Genomic DNA, 21,720 nt, shown 5'->3' with positions numbered 1-21,720 from the left:
AGAAGAGTAGGAGCCTCCCTCGCCACTACTCCTTGCTCCACCAACTTTCAGAGAAGAAATCAGGAACCCAAGAACAGATGTCCGAAAAACCCCAAATTTGAAATAAAAAAACGCAAAAATTACAAGCCCCAAAAACCTCAATCGAAACCCTTGCCGCAAAGTTGTTTGAGTGAGAAACCCTTGTGTCGCGGAGATGCTACTGCCGTGACCACTGCGTCGCGAAGAGGTCACACCTGTGCTGCCTAAGCGTGCCTCTCCTCACTGCGAAAACAACCAGACCGAAAGGGGGGAATGAAACCCTCCTAGCCACCGTTCATGCACGACAAATAACCCCCCACACGAATCGCGATGCCGCAAAACCGTCATCTTCTTCATGCAACTGGGAATCGTGAGTTCTCCACGCCATGAATCGCAAGTCCAGAGCCTCATCATCACCAAGCCATGAACACAGAAACCCTTCCCCTTCAATTTGGGTTTTCGATTAAGAGGAAGAAGATTAACGTTTGAGGATCAAATTAATGTTTGTGATATTCAATTGTAATGACAGAGAAATTTAGAATTAATCAGAAATTGAATTTTAGAAGTAATTAACAAAAGAAATCCTAACTCTTAATTTATTTCTATTTGTAATTAAAAGAAAAATCTCAACCCTAATTTGTTTATAATTATAATTAGGACATCCACGTATGAGTTATCCTTTGTAACCATAATACATTTAAATATTGATATACCTTAAAAAATTGTTTTTACCATGTTAGCATACTTTTTTCCAACGTCAATAAACAATAAACTCTGTTTTTGCAAAAATAACATAATAGATTTGATTGATACAAATTATATCAAGTATAAATAAAATTGAAACTTTTTCAAAACGAAATCAAATTGACACGTTCCAGCAAAAATAGGAAAAGTAAACCATTAAACCTTTTGAGTTTTCACTATTGGCAGGAAAAAAAGAATAAAAAATTCAAATAACAAATTGGAGGGTGCTAATAATAATGTCTGCAAAGTATAGACAAAAGTGCCGCACTAGGAAGCCCCAGATCAATAATGCACCCCATTTTTCATGGTTGTTATACTTTTTTTTTTCCTTCAGCTCTATAAAAATTTTGATCTCCATTTTATCCCTCAATTAAATAATATTAAAAATCCTACCAATTTAATTTTTCTTCTTCAATGAGCACCACACCTCCCCCGTTTCAAATCACCATCACCTCCTCATACCAAAATCATTGTCACCTCCCTCATTTCCAAATTATCATTTTTCCATTCTTTTCTTTCATACCGTATTACGTAAACCCATCACTGTAATACTAAAAATGTAAAAATGGGATACAAGCATTCTGAATATACTACTCCAGGAAAGATTTATGTTTTATATCATTTTTATTTTTATTTATTCTAAAACAATTATTCTGAAAGGTTTTTTCACATCTGAAAATACATTTCGGACTAAGAAATACATTCCGAAACACAAAAGAAAATCCGAAACATAAGTTTTGGAAGTCATTTTTAGATCTAGAAATTCATTTTAGAATACCAATTTCAAATATTTTTCTTTTATTTCAGATGAGATTTTCCAGAAAGTATTTTTGATCTTCCAAAACAACCATTCCAAAATAAAAAATAAAATTTGAAACGATTATTCATTATTTTTTCATTATTCACCATAAAATGTAAAAGCCGAAATCAAAGTGAAAACAATGCAACATTATAACTAACAGAAAAAAACCGTTTTTGTCAATTCAAACACTCCTTTGAGTGTTTAATCCATGGTTATAGTTACACTTTTATCACTAATCAATGATTATAGTTACACTTTCATCCTTTTGAAGTATACTCCTGTCTTTGAGAGAAGAGCTAAATTCAAAGAATAAATATGTCATCAGCTTAATATAATATGCTATATCAGTGGAAACTTAGCCAGCTACTGTGTCTACTAACATGCATCACAATGTTTTGGAGTGAAAAACACAGGAAAAAAAGGATTGAAAAAAAAGACATGTTGCAGTTTGCCTCTACCAAAATTTGCCTCATTGATAGAAGAAAGGAAGGATCATAAATTTGAGGAGTCCCAGCTTGCATAAACAGCACCTATAAATTTTTCATGCAGTGTTACACCAGAGCATGCAATTATACCTCTGTCAAGACCTTCTAAGTACATTCCCTTGGAAAAGTCCAGAGGGCGCCCTCCAGCATCAGTTACCACACCACCAGCCTCTTCAACAATCACAACACCAGCAGCATGATCCCATATCTTCTCCTTGTAGCCACACTTGGCAAATTTCATGAATATCTCTGCATCGCCCCGTGCTATTGCTGCATATTTTACCATGCTGTGCACACGCAAGGGCTGTTTTCTACAACAGAGGAGAGTGATTCAATCCCAGCAATGGTGTTTGAAACAGAAAAATTAAAATGAACATAAAAAAATGTCATTGTCATATATTCAGGTCCAGCAGCTCTGAAAGAAACTGAAAACAAGGAATTTTGGAGAATAACCTTTTACCTTGAATCCATGAAATGATAGGACTAAATCAGGCTAAAAGTAAAGTTCTTGGTTCTGAATTCCTTTCTAGAAAAAACATTAAAGTTCAAGTTCAAAATAAGAGTTTAAAAAAGCTTTCAAACTGAAAGTTTTGTTTCTTATTCACAAAGTAGTTCTAGTCTAGATGGGAGGGATGGAGGCTAAACTGTGCACTTTATCTTTAAAAGTTACCTCAGATTCTCTCCTTTATATATATATATATATATATATATATATATATATATATATATATATATATATATATATATATATATATATATATATATATATATATATATGTTGTTTTCCCCTATTTTCTTCTATAAAAAATAAACTTCACTTTAATAAGAATTTTTACCAAAATGTGTTTGGCCTAATATCTCCTTTTAAGGGAAAGTAAAGCTGATAAATTTAAGCCATGCACTACCTATGCTATCTTAGGATAATCATCAGTTTAATAATTCATTTAGTAAAAAAATTATATATAAAAGACAAACCAATTCTACGATTGTTATCAACAAACTTTTCTGCTTATTATGATTTCTATTGAAGTCCAAGAATTACAAAGCTTGGTTTTTCTTTATATTCTTTTCACTACTTGCAATACTACATTTATAACTAACTAATTTCTACATGTACTTACCCAATTGTTATTACAAAAATGGTTTCTGCCAGTTAAATCTTTGGTTTAAACCCTCATTTGGTCCTCATATTTGTGTGTCAATCTCAAGTAGCTCATCGTGTTTTTTTCGGTCTCAATCGGGTCTTTAAACTTGTTAAAATGAGCCAATTAAGTCCTCTCCGTTAATTGATCAGTAACGCCGTTTGCATGTGATTACGTGGTACACAGATAATGAGCTCAGTTTAAATTATTTAAATACGTGGATAATAGTTTTATGAAAAAAACTATATACGTGGCAGGGAATGAGGGAAGCAGTGATTTTGATTGGTTTTTTTTTTAAGTTAAACAGAAAAACTGAAATGGGAATTAGGGATTTCATGAGTTAGGGATTTTGCTGTGGTGAGTGAGTGTGAGAATTAGGGCTGGGAAGAGTTTGCGAAGACGAAGACAATCACGTGGTGGTGGAGGAATGAAATTGAAAGTGTTCTGTCATTGGAGCCACCAATTGGGTTGATAACTACAATATCCCTCTATTGTCTTATGATATTAATGCTGTTCGGAGAATTGCCAAACGGGTCAGTGGAAGAGGTGGTGGACTTCCCTCTGTACAGGCCATGGCACTTGCACATGGTGAAGGTGTCATTGAGGTAGCCTGTAATTTGTTGGATCCAAATAAAGTTGGTGGCGAAAGAGTACAAGAAGAAGTTGAGAGCCTAGCAAGAGAAGAAGGTATTTCAGTGGAAAGGAGATACTACACAGACTTCTCACAGGATCAAATAATTTCAAGTTACTTCAAGTTGTTTCAAAACAAAATATGAGGTCATTCAATCCTGTTTTTTGGCATATAAAATTACTCTCACACGAGGAAAACTTGGTTTTTGATTGTCAGTTTTGAGACATTGTGTGGTTTATGTCCATAAAAGAAGAAGAAAAATGTTATGTATAAAGAACCTAAAAAAGATAGGTGAGTCTTACCTCACTGATACCTTTTATCTAGTTGAGTACTGGAAATACTTTTTATAATATTAGTTTGGTATCTTGAAGTTTTCTTTGTTGCGAAATTGTATGAGAGGTTGAAGGAGAAGACGGATTCCAAGGGACACTGCATAAAGGCCATTTTTTCCACCACCTCCATTTTTTCCAGAACTCTTCCTAACGAAAACGGAGATGTTAAACACTTTCGAAATCAAGGTTCTCTAAATATTAAGTTTTAGGACTAATAACATCACACGTGGCAATCTATTCACACAACACAACACCAATCAAATTTAATAAACAATGCCTCGTCAACTAAAACAAATTACAGCTCGTCACAGACAAACGGCGTTATTGATAAATTAACGGAGAGGGCTTAATTGGCTCATTTTAACAAGTTTAAGGACCCGATTAAGACCCAAAAAAACACGATGACCCACTTGAGATTGACACACAAATATGAGGACCAAATGAGGGTTTAAACCTAAATCTTTAAACCTTTTAACACCATGTTCTAATGCGCTTATGTAGGAGTTAATTTCAGTTCAGTGAATTAGTTAATTTGAATGAAACAAGGGAAAATATATACACACCTAAGTCCCACACTGTGAGCAAGTCCAGCTGTGAATGAATGGTTTGAGTTTGCCCTTTCCACTGGTTCACAGAGAGTTGCCAATGCCGGATCATCAATTGAAGAAACACGAATAAGTCTAGCACGATTTGGCCATTCCAGCTTTTTCTCTCCATCAATCAATGACTGCAACCAAGCCTCACCACTGCCACTTTTTGCGTACAATACGCATCCTTTTCCTCCAGTATCAGGAGTTGTTAGAGACGATTGCGCCATTGTTTGGTGATGCCGATAATGATAATTAAGCAATTCTGTCTTTACTGGGTAGTTAGGACAACCAAGAACTCCAAGAACAACTTTTCCATCCTCAATCAGAGCTAGAGCAACAGCATACTGATCCCCACGTACAAATCCTAATGTGCCATCAACAGGATCAAGTACCCAATATCTTCCATTGGGGCCTCCAGTTGAGTTGCAACGGGAAATGGCCTCAAGAATTTCAGTTGATCCTAGAGTTGTCTCTGGACTTTGAAGACCATACTTGGATGCAAAAGCTAAAGACTCATTCACAGTGTTCACAACATTATCCAGCAAGCTTGCTGATTCATCCTTTGAGATGGTTTGTATGTCTTCTTCGGCCACAATTGATACGTTTTGAACTCCAAATATTTCTGATAATAACCAACTAATGGTTGCTTGAACACTAAAGTCTTCTCGTGCCGAGATATGAAATGAAATAACCAGTCGATTAACAACAGTAAGCAATATTTGCGCCAGAAACAAAATATGAGCATCATGAATGAATTTGCAATTTGTAAGGATAAAATATATCCTACGTAAAATATCCCAATTTCGAATATGGCAGATTTGTTTTAGTGCTATAGGAATATAAACAAGCTAGCTTGGTTTCACCACAAAATTGTGATTTATGATGCATGGACACAGGCACGGAAACGGCAATACCTATAATCGCCAAAATGTAGGATATGACCAGCCATATATATATATATATATATATATATATATATATATATATATATATATATATATATGTATATATATATGTATGTATGTATATATATATATATATGTATGTATATATATATATATGTATGTATGTATATATATATATGTATGTATATATGTTGAATATTTATATATTCAAAATCATATATAAAATAGTCAAATTTTATAGTTTGAACATATTGTTGCCTAATAAAAAAGGATCAAATTTATCCATCTAAAATCAACTAATAATAATAATATTAAATAGATAAAATGAAGTCCCCACCACCATCATGTTACACAGGATGAGGGTCAAAAATAGAAACAAACATGAAAAGAGAAAACTAGTTCTATGACTCTCATAAAAGATAAAAAAAAGTTACTTTTATGAAATTTCATAAACCCACAACATAAACCCCATATACCGGATGAAACTAAAAACAGTAAGAAAGGGAATTTCAAATTGATTTTTAATTCGAAATGATAAAGGAAACATCAAAATTCATGTTATTCAAAAAAATACTTTATACCAAAACTTTAGTGATAGGTTTCACGTTCACAAAAACTGAGAAGCATGAAATGGTGGGGAAGTGCAAATGAGACTAACAGGGCATAGGAGGGTAATTTATTTATAGAGGGGAGAAACTCAAAAGTTACAAAAAGAGAACGTGTAAATGGAAAGTAGACGGTTTGTTTGTTTGTTTAAAGAGGAAACATAAACTTACGCAGTAAGTTTCTACCTTCCCAACTTAAAAAAAATACTGTCTCCACACTCATTACCACTGTGTTTGACTGTGTTGGACCTGCAATGATTTTTTAATTTGAAACTTCAGTAGAGTGTTTAACACATGTCGGACATGTGTTGGTGTCAGACACATGTTGGACATAAGGCCATTGAAAAGTTGGGTTCATGCTTAATAGATTGTGATAACTAATAATATCTAGAGAATAAAAAAGAAAGAGAACAATGGTATTAGCTCCACATTTTGCAGGAGAAAATTGTGTAATACATTGAAGCTTGGATCTTTGGACTAATAACAAAAGGTAAAAACAAGTTCCCATCCTTATGAAGTGCTGCAATGCAGGTTTAAAAGACAAGTTGGAGCTTAGGTAGTCACTATTACAATAGTTTATAAAGTTTTGTGTTGCATTTATCTGTAACCTAGAATCCTAGGGTTAAACTCCATTATGTTTTTCTTTCTGTTTCCTTAAGCTTATATATTCTTAGTAAGTGGATTTATGCCTCACTTAACCTCACAAAACTGACAATGAGGTTTAGCCTCACTTATATCCTGTAAATTGACCTTATCTTTAGTATAAGTTGGCCTCCAATATACACTCTTTCAAGTTAAGATCTCCCAAACTCTTTTTCTCATATATACACTCTTTCAAGTTGGTATAAAAATGGGTTGATCCCACTTTGCTTATATTTTCTTGCAAGAAAATGTCTTCTCCCACTGTCCACTATCTTTGGCCACCATCCCACAATAGCTGAACTCCACCTTTTTCTCCAACAACCGGAACTGAAGTGTCTCTACAAGCCATGCACAATTTGACTGGTTGTTGAAGGCTAGTTCTCTCTCACTTCATCAAGTGCCACTTATCTTTGTGACTCAGTGAGGTGCATTTAGCCTGCATGCCACTTTCTTGTCACTACAACACCATCACGACACCACCAGCATTTTCGTTGGCTTCTTTTGTCCCAGTTCCAACTCCCATACTTACCTTTTTGAAACCATTCACACATAGGTTATCTTGAAACCTAGGCAACTTCTCTTTTTTTCTGTTTTTGTTTTTTTATGTCTGCTAGAGTTGTGGAACATTATCTACTAGACCTGCCTTTTCATTTTTCGGGACTCAAAACAATTACTTCGAAAAATCTTAATGGTGAAAATTATTTATCTTGATATGCATTTGTTGAACTTTAGCTTCTCGGTCAAGGTTTTCATGATCACTTTGAAAAAGATAATTAAATATCATCAAATGTTGAACACTGTTAGATGTGGACTTCCCACTCAGTGCTCTATTGTGGCAATTTGTGGAACCTAATATATTGGGTACTCTCAGAACATTCAGAACATGTAATTCCCTTTGGAAGAAGGCTCAAAGCATCTTTGCAAATGACATTTAGACTGTATGACTCTGCCCATTAAGTAACATCTCTCAAACAAATAAATCATTACTTGACATCTTTTATGGCTAAAGGTCAATAAATGTTGAGAAGTTAAAGATGTTCTTAAAAGCTGACTTGGGGAAAAACCATTCAGAAATTGCACAAGTTATATATGGTAGTGATTCTTCATGCCATAAATCTAAATTTTGATAATATATTAGATCAAATCTTCACCAGTCAAGAAGTCCCATCAATAAGCCTAACAACACCACTACTCTATGTTACAACTCTTATCCACGAATGTACTGAAGCTTTTGCCATGGATCTACTCGTGGAAGGGAGGTCATGGTAATAGAGGAGGACATGGTACTCGAAATGCTTTTATTTTAAAAGAATGAGTCATACTGAAGAAAATTGTTACTCTATGCATGGCTTTCTTGAAAAGACAACAAATATCTCCAAATCAAAAACAACTAAAACAAGGTTTTATGGGGAAAAATATTTGAGGTTAAAATCCATAAGACGAACATAATCTTTCACATATCCCAGTTTGTCAATAATCTATATCTCACAATAAGTGGAAAGTCAAAGTTGGTAGATAACTAACTAAAGTGCTTTTTATCGTGGTAATCTCTCCTTGTTCTCTTCTATTTCTTCTCTTAAATTTCCTCATCTCAACTACGGTCAATGGATCCAAAACTGCTTCTAACAAAGTTGGTCATGTTTCCCTTTCTCTTTAAATATAAAATGGTTAAATATATTTCTAGTCCTTAAATTATAAGGCAGTTTTGGTTTTTGTCTATATCCAAAACTTTGTTTTTGTTATGTCCTCATACTTAAAAAGTGGATGGATATAATCTTCCTTACCCAATGGCGTTAAGGTTTTTTTTTTACATGACAAATGCGAGCCACGCTTGCCCTTTTAGTGTGTACACATGGCCTTTAAATTATTGACATGTGGTCTTTAAATTATTGACATGTGTGACCTTCCATGGCTGCTCCTCCCCCACCCCTACCCTCCCTCCAAGGTGTTGGCTTCCCTCTGCCCACCCTCCCTCCATAGTCTTCGCCTCACTCTCCCTACCCACCCTCTGCATTCTTTGCCTCCCTCTCCTTCTTGCCTTATCTCTATTCAAGCTATGTTCTTTCCTTTTGCTCACTCATAGGATGGAGGACACCATGTCTTTTTTTCTTTTTCCTCACTCAAAATGGAGGACACCATGAGTACGTGTCTCTATGGTTGCCTCTTCTTTTTTTGATTCCTATTTATCAAGATTTATTTTTTTCATTCTTTCCAATTTTTTGTTGATTTTAGTGGGTTTTTTTTTCTTTGTCTAGGATTTGCTCTAAACTCCCTACATACCACTCACTGCCCTTTCACTTTTCTCATAAATTGTTCTTTTTTATTTGGGTTTGCTTTGAGGGGAACATTTGTTTCTGCTATAGAACATCGAGTGATAATGAAGGTAAAGCATACTTTATAGATTATTTTGTTGTTGGGCGTTTGGCTCTAGTTGATCTATCAGGTTAAGCACTCACCATGAGTAGTGGAGAAGGGAAGGTGTGTGTGAACAGTGGAGTCTATCTTCTAGGTGGGACCATGCCCCACCATTATAGAACCATGAAGGAGGGTGGGGAGAGGGAGGCTCCGATGAGTACAGTGGTCCTTGTATCGAAAGTCTTCCTGGCACGAAAGTAAGCGTGTTCAATTAAGATGAACAACGATACGAAAAGGGGTACTCAAATGCTTCGCTAGAGGAGAAGTGTACCAATGTGTAAGGGAGTCACCCTTGAAAGGGAGACGGCTAGAATTCCAAGTGTGAGTCCAAGTCCCACATTGCGTAGAAAAGAGAAAGTAGAACACCATATAAAGGTGAAGACCCATAACCCATTGCCTTAAGGTTTTGGGTAGAGAGTGGTGTCAATTCCTTATATGGTTGGACTCAAGTCTCATTGGTGTTGTATCTCCCAGTGAACCCCCTTCCTTGATAAACCTAACAGTGTCTACAGGGTATGAGAGAGTACAAAAACAGAGAACAGAGATTGGGCAAGAAACTGGTTAGGCATTTTCCTTGGGGATAGAGGTTGCGTCTCGCAACTCTGGTTGTCAACTTTTCCGCATTGCTATGTTATGTTTTTCCTAGTTTCTTTTGGAAGTAGAAGTTACACTAGTGGAGTTATTCTCCTAGAATATCATCTATTTCCCTTTATATACTACAACTTTCTATCACAATATATTTTTTCCTCCTGCATTAAAAATGTTAGAGTGCATATTGCAATAGGTAAGTGAGTAATTACACCAAAAACGCTTAAACTAGGCCAAAATGCTAGAGTCAATTTACTAATAACTTGCATATCAATAATTTATGGTTATAAATCTGAGATCAAGGAATCTAAACCTGCAACAACCATCATATAGATTTAGTGTAAACTTAAAAATTTCACATAATTTCAACCACCAACTAATAGGATCCTAAGGGTCTATGTTACGAAAAAGGGACAAAAACCATGACATAAACGGTTAGAGGGTAGAGAAAGGTTGTTGGTCAGGTGGGAGGGTGTTAGTTTGTTTGGTTTGTTGTTAGTTGTTTTTGGGAGACACATTTTTTGTCTGTAAAAGGGGGTAGACATGATCATTACATCCTAGGGAGGAAGGATTGCTTCCTTGGTTGTTTTCGTGTGAGTGTTTTCCAGCAATAAAGAAACCTTTGTAGTTTATGTGTGTTGTGTGTGTGATCTTTTTGTGTGGACCAATCCAATGGATAATTTGGGCTTTGTATCACCAAGAACCCTATCATTTGGTCCGACCTGCCAGATCCAAAAAAGAGAAACGAATGGAAGGAAGAATCAGCACAGTAGAAAGGACGATAAAGGAACTAAAAGAGGGTCATCAAGAGCTCAAAGAGATGTTTAGAAATTTTATAAAAGATCCCAAGAATTCCGACAAGAATTCGAGGGCAATTAGGGGTCGCTGAATAAGAAGGGGAAGAAAGGTCAAGGCAGAGGAGGAAATAGAAGAAGACAAGGGTGAAATACAAAAAGATTGGATGAAAAGGGTAGAGTTTCCTACATTTGAGGGGATTGATCCGGAGGGATGGATATCCAGAGCAGAGAAATTTTTCGAGATTCAAAATGTGGCAGCAAGGGAAAAATTAAGATTGGCCTACATTAGCATGGAGGGAGGGGCCAACCACTAGTTCCAATTCTGGAGAAAAAAGAAAACCAAGAATCCATCTTGGGAAGAACTATTTGAATCTTTAATCAGAAGATTTGGGGGAAAGGATAGGGGTATGGTGTTTGAGAAACTTCCAACGTTAAGGCAAAAAGGGATTATGGAGGAGTATATTCAGGATTTTGAAAGGTTAGTGGAGCAAGCATTTGAGTTGATAGAGGAACAACTATTGGGCTATTTCTTTGCTGGTTAGCAGGGAGATATAAGGAGCCAGATTAGGCTCCACAACTCCAGAGATTTCTTGAGGGCAATGGAGATCGCCAAGGACATTGAAGAGGTCACCAAATATTCAATTATGAATAGGGGGCAGCCAACAGGAGCAGTCAATCGACGGGAAGATATCAGTAAGGATATGGGGTTGTTTCAAGCACAAAAATGTTCAAAGGAGCCAAAAGTGGACAAAGTACGTGAGTAACCTTTGTATACAAGAAAAGAAGGAGCTAGTACCACTAGAGGGTCCACGATTGGCAATAATGATGTGGGAAATAACATAAATAGGGGGGTAAGAAACCTTCCTTATCCAGAGTATATACGGAGGAGGGAAGAAGGGAGATGTTTTCACTGTGGAGGGCAGCCAGTAGGAGCAGTCAATCGACAGGAATATATCAGTGAGGATATGGGGTTGTTTCAAGCACAAAAATGTTCAAAGGAGCCAAAAGTGGACAGAGTACGTGAGTAACCTTTGTATAGCAAGAAAAGAAGGAACTAGTATCACTGGAGGGTCCACGATTGGCAATAATGATGTGGGAAATAACAGAAATAAGAGGGTAAGAAACCTTCCTTATCCAGAGTATATACGGAGGAGGGAAGAAGGGAGATTTTTTTACTGTGGAGGGCCTTACAACCCTAGTCATAGGTGTCCCGAAAGGAGTATCAAAGTTTTGATTATGGCGGAGGACGAGGAAGTAGGAGAAAGGGAAGTGGTTGAGGAAATGGAGTAGAAACAAATGGAAATGTTGGCGTTCTCAACTGGAGGTCTGATGCCAACCAACACAATGAAGTTACAACCGGAGGACTAATGCCAACCAACACAGTGAAGTTACAGGGTGAGGTAAAGGGAAGATGTGTGTTGGTATTGATTGATAGTGGCACCAACCACAACTTTATCTTAGCCAAACTGGTAAAAGAAGTTAGTTTGGGGGTAGAAGAAACTTCTCCCTATGAAGTGTGCTTGGGAGATGGCCACAGTGGATGTTGTAGGGATATTTTAGTTGTGTTGGAAGGGATGGAAGTAAGGGAGAATTTTTATTTGTTTGAATTAGGTGGAGTAGACCTGATATTGGGGGTAACATGGGTAGCATCTCTCGAGGAAGTCAAAACGGATTGGAGGAATCTAACAATGAGTTTTGGGAAAGGAAATAGGGAGGTGATGATTAAAGGTGACCCTACTCTGGGCAAGAAAATGGTGACTCTTGAAGCATTATTGAAAGAAACAGGAATTGAGGTGCTAACTCTGGTTTGGAGCCTAGAAAAAACTGAGATGGAAAGAAGTGAAAGGGGGATGGAACAACTAACTCCAAACCAATCCCTAGAACTGGAAGAGATCTTGAGGAGGTATGGGGAACTGTTCAGGGAGTCAGGTGGCAAAGATGCTAGAAACTGGTATAATAAGCCAAGCAACAGCCTGTACTCTAAACGGGTATAATTTACGTGTGTTGTGTGTGCGATCTTTCTGTGTGGACCAATGCAGTGGATAATCTGGGTTTCTTGTAACCAAGAACCCTATCACTAACCTAAATTTATACTAGTGTGCCTCTGCACACACATTGTACATTTATATCTCAATACAAATTATGTCACAACATAAAAATCTGGAATAAAATAGCTTATTAATATAAAAACATCTACGACTATTAACCTATTAAACTCTTGGAAAGAGAAAAACATTGAGCTGAGACAATGTATTTCTCAGACAACATGGGTGCTTCATTTATATTGAGAAAAATGAATTTATACAATAAGTAGAGGAGATATGATACTAGAATAAAAAAAAAATGTTCCTAATAATACATATATGATATAGATATTCTTGATTATAGGATTAGTTCCTTATTTCAATAATCATAGCACAACCTAACAAAATTTGTTGATAACTAGTTCATGAAGTAGGATCATAGCCTCTATCATGCAGTTAGAGTTTGATACTTGTTCTCTTCATTCTTCAAAATGAAACTTAAATTATGAGTTTAAGGTAGGTGGGCTTATGCACTGTCCAGACTCAATAAAACATGAGCTTTGATCTAACAGCTTAAGCTTTAGACACAGCTGAAGCTTCTCGACAACTTCAATGGAAAAGTTCACTAACACTTTGAGATAAATAAAAAAATAGTTAACGACCAATGAACAATATACTTCTCTCTAAAAGTTGTTTTACATTTTATGGTTCCTTACCATGACCATAACCATCTACTCAGTTTTATAGAATATATCAAGTTAGATGAATAAGCCAGTGCACAGTAGACGTCAGAAATCATACGATGCAATTATGATGCCACCATTAACAGAGGATTACAATAGATGAAAAATTATTTAACGATGCAAAGATTAAATGAATGTATCAAGTTATGACCATAGATAAATGCAATATCGGATAATCTACTTAGGAATTAACCTAACACTTCACTGTCAAGCTATAGCTCAAAATACCCAAGAAGAACAGAATTCATAAACAAAGAATAAAGAATGAAAATATTCATGTAAGCTAAATTATCCTCCAAAGACTCAAATTCACCATAAAAATATAATATTTCACTTGATTAATGTCGAAAAAACTGGTCCATCACAACGCACTTGAATACTTTACAAAGCCAAGAGAAAAATTTCTCAATCTCACATAAATCCTCAAGCTGCATTACATATTGAAAATTGCGATTTGACAAAATTTAATCAAAACTGGGTCATCCATTACTTTACCATAGTGATAAAACAAAGTTTCTGACAACCCCATTTGATCTCACACCAAAACACCAATCTTACCACAACTATCAAACAATAATTCAAATGCACACCTCCCCAAAGCCAAAAACCAAAAAAGATCATACCCGACATCAATAACTAAATTCGCAACGATCCTATTATTATGAAAACAACAAAAAAAAACGGAACTTGTCTTCACTAAAATTAAAATTAAACACAAATACCTGCAACAGTAACAGGAGAATCATCATCCTTGGACACAACGTGATCATTGCTGGTCTCAAGGAGCCTCTCCTGTACTCTCCCGCACAGAGCACACGCCACGTGGACCACCCTCACGGCCACCTCCAATTCCTTGGCGTACTTGTCTTCCTCCATAGCCAAAATAAGTCAGAAACTGGGGTTGAGAATCAAAGGATTCTGACGTGCCCACCTGGTGAAAAGGGGAAAAGGGAAAGCGAGGGTCGAGTAGTCTCCTACATGATGAGTTTTGCCGGACACAATGGCATCATTTCCCAAAGCGAAAAGTGAAAGTGAAACGTGGGGTGGCCCTTTCTCGGAGAAAAAGATGAAACCAAACACGTCTAAAGTGGAGTTTCTGGGATTTGGTTTCTCGGAATTGCACCCTCTCTCCATGATAAAATATAGCAAAAATTTTATGCACCTCATGAACTTAATATCTTTTCTTTATTTTGTCTCGTGTGTATGATCCACCTTTAAACCTTTAATCTACTTAGCACACTCTCTGCTAATTAATAAAAAAAGTTTCTCTTCATTATTTTAAATGATCCCTCAATACATATGTTTTAGCTAAGTTTTAACAGTTTCAAAGGAATTATAATGACTAAGAATACGTTTATATTTTATGTAGGGAAAAAGTGTATTTAGTTTATTCATTTTTTTTGTTAAACTTGTTTAATTTTTTTTTATTTTAAATTAATGAATCAGTCATTCCACTTTTGAAAAATATATTAATTTAATTTTTTATTAAATTTATTATTCAATGACAATTGTAACGGTTGTAAAATTTAAAAATACCATGTTTACACATTTTCCATAATTAATTCATCATATTAAAGTAAGAAAATTTAATAATTAAAAACATTTTTTTTTTACATTGTAGATTCTAAACTCTTCATCAAAAGAATAAGCATACTCTAGTTACGAAAACAACCGAAATTATAAAGTTTTGTTGTTGATATTATTAGATAAAATAATTGCATATTTTTGTTTTGTTATGTTTTCATCATAAACAACCTTACCCGTTTGAAAGATTACTTACATAATAATTTGTTTCATCAATTATTATATATATATATATATATATATATATATATATATATATATAATAAATGTAAATATTGTATAAATGCTAAATAAATAAAATTATGCTAAATAATTTTATTAAATAATATTAAATAAATAAAATTATGTAATAAATGTAATAATACTAAATAAATAAATGTTTCCTATTTTTTCATTCAATCTAAATAATAATAAATAAATAAAATTCATTTCCTACTTTTTCATTCAATTAAAAAATAATATTAAATAAATAAAATTATGCTAAACACTTTTATAACATCTTACAAAATATAATAAATGTAAATATTGTATAAATGTAATGCTTTATTGTATGTAATATTCACACATTCTCCATCTATTTCTTCACATTTAATGTGTTTTTTTGTTGAGTTTTGATTGTCAAATAATATTCTACATATCAATTTTCCTATCATCTCGCTAGAGTGAATCTCTCCATGTTACATTAGAGTAGTATTATTAAGTTAAAATTGGTCCTTGAGAGACCACTACGTGTTCGATCAAATGACTGAACCAAATGTTGGTCCTTGAGAGACCACTTAGGAGTCACTTCCTAGTATACTGCATTTCTAATTGCTCATTAATTTGATTCGGCTACGACCTCGATCAGTAAGAAGGTGTCTCGTAGACCACGATCTCTAACAATACCGTTGAAGATATTTCTCGTGCTCTCGAGTAGATGGTGCGCACACTGCAGGGACAACAGGCAAGACATGTCCCTAGGTACCATGCCAGTATGAATAACTACCTACATCATAATCCATTGAAGTTCAATGGGAAGACTACTCCTAATGAGGCAGATGATTGGATCTGCAAGAATAAAAAGATGTTTGGAGTGATAGACTACACTGAGGAGGAGAAGTTGATGTTCTCTAGTTGGGGAGGCAGAGTATTGGTGCAGCAGTACAAAGCTTTTGATTATTGCTCAGGGAGAGGACATCAGTTGAATGACTAAATATGAAAGGGAATCAGAGTTTCTGACGCTACATCAAGGAAGCAAGACTGTGCAGGAATACGTGGCACGTTTTGTGTACATCTCTAGATTCTATACTCAGACTATAAGCGAGGATTGGAAGTGCGGAAAGTTTGAGAGGGACTTGCGTCCTAGTCTGATGAGATTCATAGTGCATTTGAAGATCGAAACTTTTACTGAAATGGTGGAAGAGTCCAAGACGATATAATTGATGGAAGAGAGTCAGAACTGTGTGGTGAGGACTCAAAAGGGTGGTTTCTCTAAAGACAAAAATCAGAAGAAGTCATATGCTAGACCACAGTAGGGACATTCTAGAAGCTTGAAGTTATATGAATGTGGGGGTCCTCATACTAAGAGGTATTGTCTGAAGTTGTCTAATGTGAAGACTGAGGAGAGGAAGTGTTATGTCTATCAAAAAGCCTAAACATCTTGTTGTTGCATATCTAGAGAAGAAGAGCCTAAGGAGTGGGACACATACTCAAAAGTCCTTTGGAAGGAAGCCAAAAGCAGCGGGACGAGTCTTCGCCCTGACAAGGGCTAAAGCGTCTGAATTAGGTAACTTAATCTTGGACATTTTCTATTTGAATGATAAATGTGTGAATGTTTTGTTTGATTCTAGTGTAACACATTCATTTATTTATCTTGAATGTTTGGAGAAACTTCGGTTACTTGTGGTTGATTTGGGATGTGAGTTAGTAGTTTATACACCAACATCAGGGCAAGTCTCTACTAGTTCATTTTGTGTTGGGGGTCTGTTGGAGGTAGTAGAGCAAAAATTCAAGGCTAATTTGGTGTGTCTACCGCTTGAGGGGTTAGACTTAATTTTGGGAATGGATTGGCTAACGACCAATGGAGTTCTCATTGATTGTGGTAAGTAGAAGGTTGTCTTTCCAGAGAAGGAACAAATACAAATGGTTTCGTCTTGTAAAGTTTTGCACGATATTCGGGAAGGAACTACATGTTTTGTTGTGATAGAACACGAAAAGAAAAAGATAGTGGGTATCCTATGATGAAGGAGTTTGTTGATGTGTTTCCAAATGAAGTTCCCGTTTTTCCACCCTAGTCAAGAAGTTGACTTTGCTATAGACTTGGTTCCAGGAGAGGAACCAATGTTTATGGCACCTTACAGGATGGCTCCATCTGAGTTGGTAGAATTGAAGAAACAGATAGAGGATTTGCTAGAAAAGAAGTTTATTCAACCTTGTGTATCGCCGTAGAGAACTGATGAACAAATCTTCAATCCCCGAAAACGGAGTCAAAAACTTGTTAAACCCTCAGCAAGTGTAACCGAATCGTATCAAGTAATAAACTTGGTAAGACCAAGTATCGTTCTCCCAAAGGACTCACGGCCTAGACAGTTATGTGATTTATTGATTAATTAAGACTTGTGAACAAATTGTTGTAAGTTTCAAATGCAAAAGACTGAAAAGTAAATATGTATGCATGTGATGATCAATGGGCAAGAAGAAAAAAAACATGTGAATTGAAATATATGGATGAATATGTTGTTGGGGTTTATCAATTTCATCCTATCCACTGTCTTGTATTTAGGAATTCATCATTCTTTTCATTAATGTTAATGCCACTTTCTAAATTACTCAAAACCCGATGTCTCGGCGAAGAAAGCCTAATCATAATCACTAGTTTACAATGTCTTGTCTCCCTAGTAATTAATCATGCAGTATAGTGAACAGAAGCTTAAAGGCAACCAACTATCATACTCCTATGTCTAGGTTGGTAATATACTTTTGGGAGAGATTCCCCAGATCTAGATTTCCCCGTATGTGTCCATATCGACAAAGCCAATAATCATGACATCGAATGAGTTAAACAATGCATGCTTTGAGCAAAGAGGAAAAACCGTAACTATTAATGAAAGAAAGCATGTATCATAAAAATGATCTTGAAGAACAAATTCCATACAAGAGAGTTTCTAAGGATTTACATTGATTCCCCAACAACAAAATAAGTTTAGTTCACCATATTCATGGTGAAACTAGATGAAATACAATGGAAAAGTGAAAGATAGAACCCTAGAAAGTTGAGAAAGGAGCCTTAGCATCCAAAATCCTCCTCCAAGGGGTGAAAGAGTGTGTTTTTGCTTCGTTCCAGCCAAAGATACAAACCCTAGGACATCCTAAAGCTTATATATTATTCTAAAAAATACAGAAAAGTAGGCCCAAGCCCAGAAAAGTTCCACTCAGCGGTAAATACCGCTCAACAGTAGTAGCGTGTTTCACTTCTTCCCCTCAGCGCCAGTTTTCTCCTCAGTGGTGCCAATGGGTATTGAAAAGTGCCGCTCAGTGGTAAATGGCGCTGAGCGGTACTTGCTGATTCTCTTCTTTTGCAGTTTTTGTGTCTTTTTCTGTCTCCATCTCTTTCCTACTTCACTTCTTTCATCAAATTCATCTTTAAACCTGCAAAAACAAGGAAATCAAGCATAAAACCTGTTCAACTCTGTTATTTCCAACAATTCAACAAAATCATGAGTTCAAGCTAATTTCTAAGTCATAAAGGTTGTAATTGAAGTCAATTTTAAGTATAAAAATAACAGTTTTTCAACTGTTATCAAGAACTCCAATGTTTCTTGTAAAGAAGAAGGACAAAAGCCCAAGGCTATGTGTTGATTGCAGATAGTTGAATATTATCAAGAAAGAGTACCCTTTGCCAAGGATCGACGATTTAGTTGATCAGTTGAGGGTTCTAATGTGTTCTCGAAGATTGATTTGAGGTGTGGCTATGATTAAATTTTAGTCAAACCGGAGAATACGCAAAAGACAGTTTTCAAGTCACGTTATGGACATTATTAGTATGTGGGGCTACCGTTTGATGTGACTAAGGCTGCATCAATTTTCATGGACTACATGAATTGAATATTTCGATCCTGTCTTGATAAGTTTGTTGTCGTGTTCATTGAAGATATTCTCATCTATTCCAAGAATCAGAAGGAGCATGTTGAACATCTAAGAATGGCATTGGAAATCTTGAGAGGGCATTAATTATGTGGAAAGTTTCCTAAATGTGAATTTTGGCTGGAGGAAGTCAGTTCTTAGGGCATGAAATAATAACTGCTCATGGAATCTCAATGGATCCAGTCAAGGTTGAGAATGTGTTGAAATGGGAACGGGCAACGACGATGACCGAAGTGAGAAGGTTCGTGGGGCTGACAAGTTATTATCGAAGAGGTTTTCCAAGATAGTGGGACCTTTAACACAGTTAACTAGTAAGGATACCCCGTTTGAAAGGACGGACAAATGTGCGACGAGTTTTGAAGAGATAAAGAAGAAGTTGACATTTTTTCTAGTCTTGGTGATTCCATACACCAAGAGAGTTTTTGAGGTGTATTGTGATGATGTTTTGGGCCAGATTTGAGAATGGTATGAGGATATTTTGGAACTATTTTTAGGTTAAGCATAAAGGATATAATAGATAAATCAATTGTAATGTAGTTGCGAGGCATCCCTAGTTTTCTTTAAATCCACCTAGAGCATTGTGTAAGAGTGGAAGAGCTAATCTCCCTCCCTAGTACAAGTCGGTGAGCATCGTACAAGTGAGGATAAAGGGCTTGGAAACGAACTAATGGCAATGCTCTAGTTAGGACAAGCCAAATCTAGAAGAAACCAAGCCAACAAGAACAAGATGCTCAAGGTTTTAGATGGAATGCAGAATGATGATGGTATAAAGTGGAGGTTATCACGGTTTTAGGTGTTTGAATGGTGATGGAAGGTGATTACATGATGGAGAGAACCTTTATTTATAAGCTAAGGTTTCTCAAAATGAGCTAAAACTTTAACCTAAAAGAGTCACCTTGGTTGGCTTGGAGAGCAAGAAGAAATCCTCTCCAATAGGAGGGAGACAAATGGCAAAAATCCTCTCAAATGAGAGAGTGACAAGTGGCTACTACCTATGGACAAACTCTCCATTCCTAGAGTGACACATGGCAACTAACTAAGAGGAAAACTCTCCAATGGGAAGCTTCCACATGTCTAGGAAGAAATTCTTCTCCCTTGTTCTCCAAGCTTAGCCAAATGTTGACTCCTTGGTCAACACACCTATTTTGGATGTCCAAGCATAGTCAACTTTGGGCCTTGGCCCTTTGTTGACTTGTTTGGTCAAAATCCTATTCTACTTGGCCTAAAATACAAGGTCCAATTGAAATCCTACACTACTAGGCCCATAATACAAGGCCTAAATAAAATCTAGACTACTTGGCCTAAAATACAAAACCCAAATAAAATCTAAACTACTTGGCCCAAAATACAAGGCCCAAAATTATTCTTACTCTACTAAATCTTCATGATGACTTAAGATGGCCCAAAAGAAAGAGTCTAGGTCCATCTTCCATAGATTTCTCCAACTCTTCATGAATGTGCTAGGTCATGAAAAGGGGTATGCCATCATCCCCTCCCTCTTGAAAAGGATTTGCCCTCAAATCTTTAACATAAGCTAAAGGCAACTTCCTTTTCTTCATAATCTTCAATTTTTCCTAATTTTTCCACCAAGGTCAAATACTCATTTTATAACACAAGTTAGAACAAGTGTTATAATAGTGAGTATGTGAAGGATATAGCTCCCAATAAGGATACACCTTAAATCAAATGAATGATTAAGGTCTTGGAAAGTAGGAGCATTTTTCTTGAAAATTTTATTTCCCACACAAGGATGCTTTGCGTCTTTTCTTGCCATGCTTATAGAGGAAGATTACACTTTTACACAAGCTTTTAGCCCTTAACATCATAATTTTCTTGTTGGGACATTCTTTAGACTAGTGCATCATTCTTTGACACTTAGAACAAAAGGTGTCTTTTATTTGCTTTTTACCTTCTTTTTCTCTTTATTTTTCTATTTTCTTTCTCATTTGTGCTTGATCCTCTTCCACTCGAGAAGGTGTGAGAGGATGAAGTACAAACTTTCTTTTATTGTGAGTGATGGTTATCTCATTGGTGTGGCCATTATGTAGAGATTCTTTATCAAAAAGCCAAGGCCTTCCCAACAAAATGTGACAAGCATTCATAGGTACTATATCACATAGCACACTATCTTCATAATTTCCTATGAAGATTATAAGATTGAGGATGAGGAAAAATAGTTAATCCAAGCTTGTTAACCAACCCAATGCTAGAACAATTTGAACACGAGTCACTATCCACAACAAGGGAACCTGTTTTGTCTAAGATTTTACATCTAGTATGGAAGATGTTATCTTTTTGTGTGTGCTCTTGTGAACTAGGTTGATTATGGAGAACCCTTCTTATCATAATAAGTTCTCCCTCACAAGGATGGGCATCCTCACTTGGGCTTTCTTCTTGTTTCTTTGCACCACTTCTCTCACTCTTACTCTCACTTTCCTCATCTTGGCTACAATACAAATCAATACCCCTTAAGATCATGGTCTTTTTGGTGGGGCATTGTGATGCAATATGACCTCTACCAAGACACTTGAAACACTTAATTTCACTAGTG

The 21,720-nt window shown here is 35.9% G+C and overlaps 1 protein-coding gene across 4 annotated transcripts; it reads right to left on the bottom strand.

Annotated features, from left to right (window-relative positions):
• Positions 1 to 1,718: 1,718 nt before the first annotated feature.
• LOC108340581 (PAP-specific phosphatase HAL2-like) lies at positions 1,719 to 14,605 on the bottom strand. Of its 4 annotated transcripts, none has more exons than XR_008248940.1 (4): positions 14,186 to 14,605; positions 4,718 to 5,405; positions 4,125 to 4,301; positions 2,225 to 2,360 (listed from the first exon to the last, which is right to left on the bottom strand). XR_008248940.1 is itself a non-coding variant. In XM_017578060.2 (3 exons), the coding sequence occupies exons 1-3, from the start codon at positions 14,337 to 14,339 to the stop codon at positions 2,057 to 2,059; spliced, it is 1,146 nt and encodes a 381-aa protein (XP_017433549.1). In that variant the 5' UTR covers positions 14,340 to 14,602; the 3' UTR covers positions 1,719 to 2,056. The 4 variants fall into 4 exon arrangements, 2 of the variants coding, with proteins under 2 accessions (XP_017433549.1, XP_017433550.1); XR_001833235.2 differs by lacking the exon at positions 2,225 to 2,360 and adding an exon at positions 3,724 to 3,862; XM_017578060.2 differs by lacking the exon at positions 4,125 to 4,301 and having other exon boundaries at positions 1,719 to 2,360; positions 14,186 to 14,602.
• Positions 14,606 to 21,720: the final 7,115 nt, after the last annotated feature.

The sequence above is a fragment of the Vigna angularis genome, chromosome 5 (assembly GCF_016808095.1).
Source record: "Vigna angularis cultivar LongXiaoDou No.4 chromosome 5, ASM1680809v1, whole genome shotgun sequence".
In the NCBI taxonomy this organism is placed as follows: Eukaryota; Viridiplantae; Streptophyta; class Magnoliopsida; order Fabales; family Fabaceae; genus Vigna; species Vigna angularis.
Note: the sequence above shows the minus strand (reverse complement) of the source record. Positions and strands in the feature narration are given on the sequence as shown.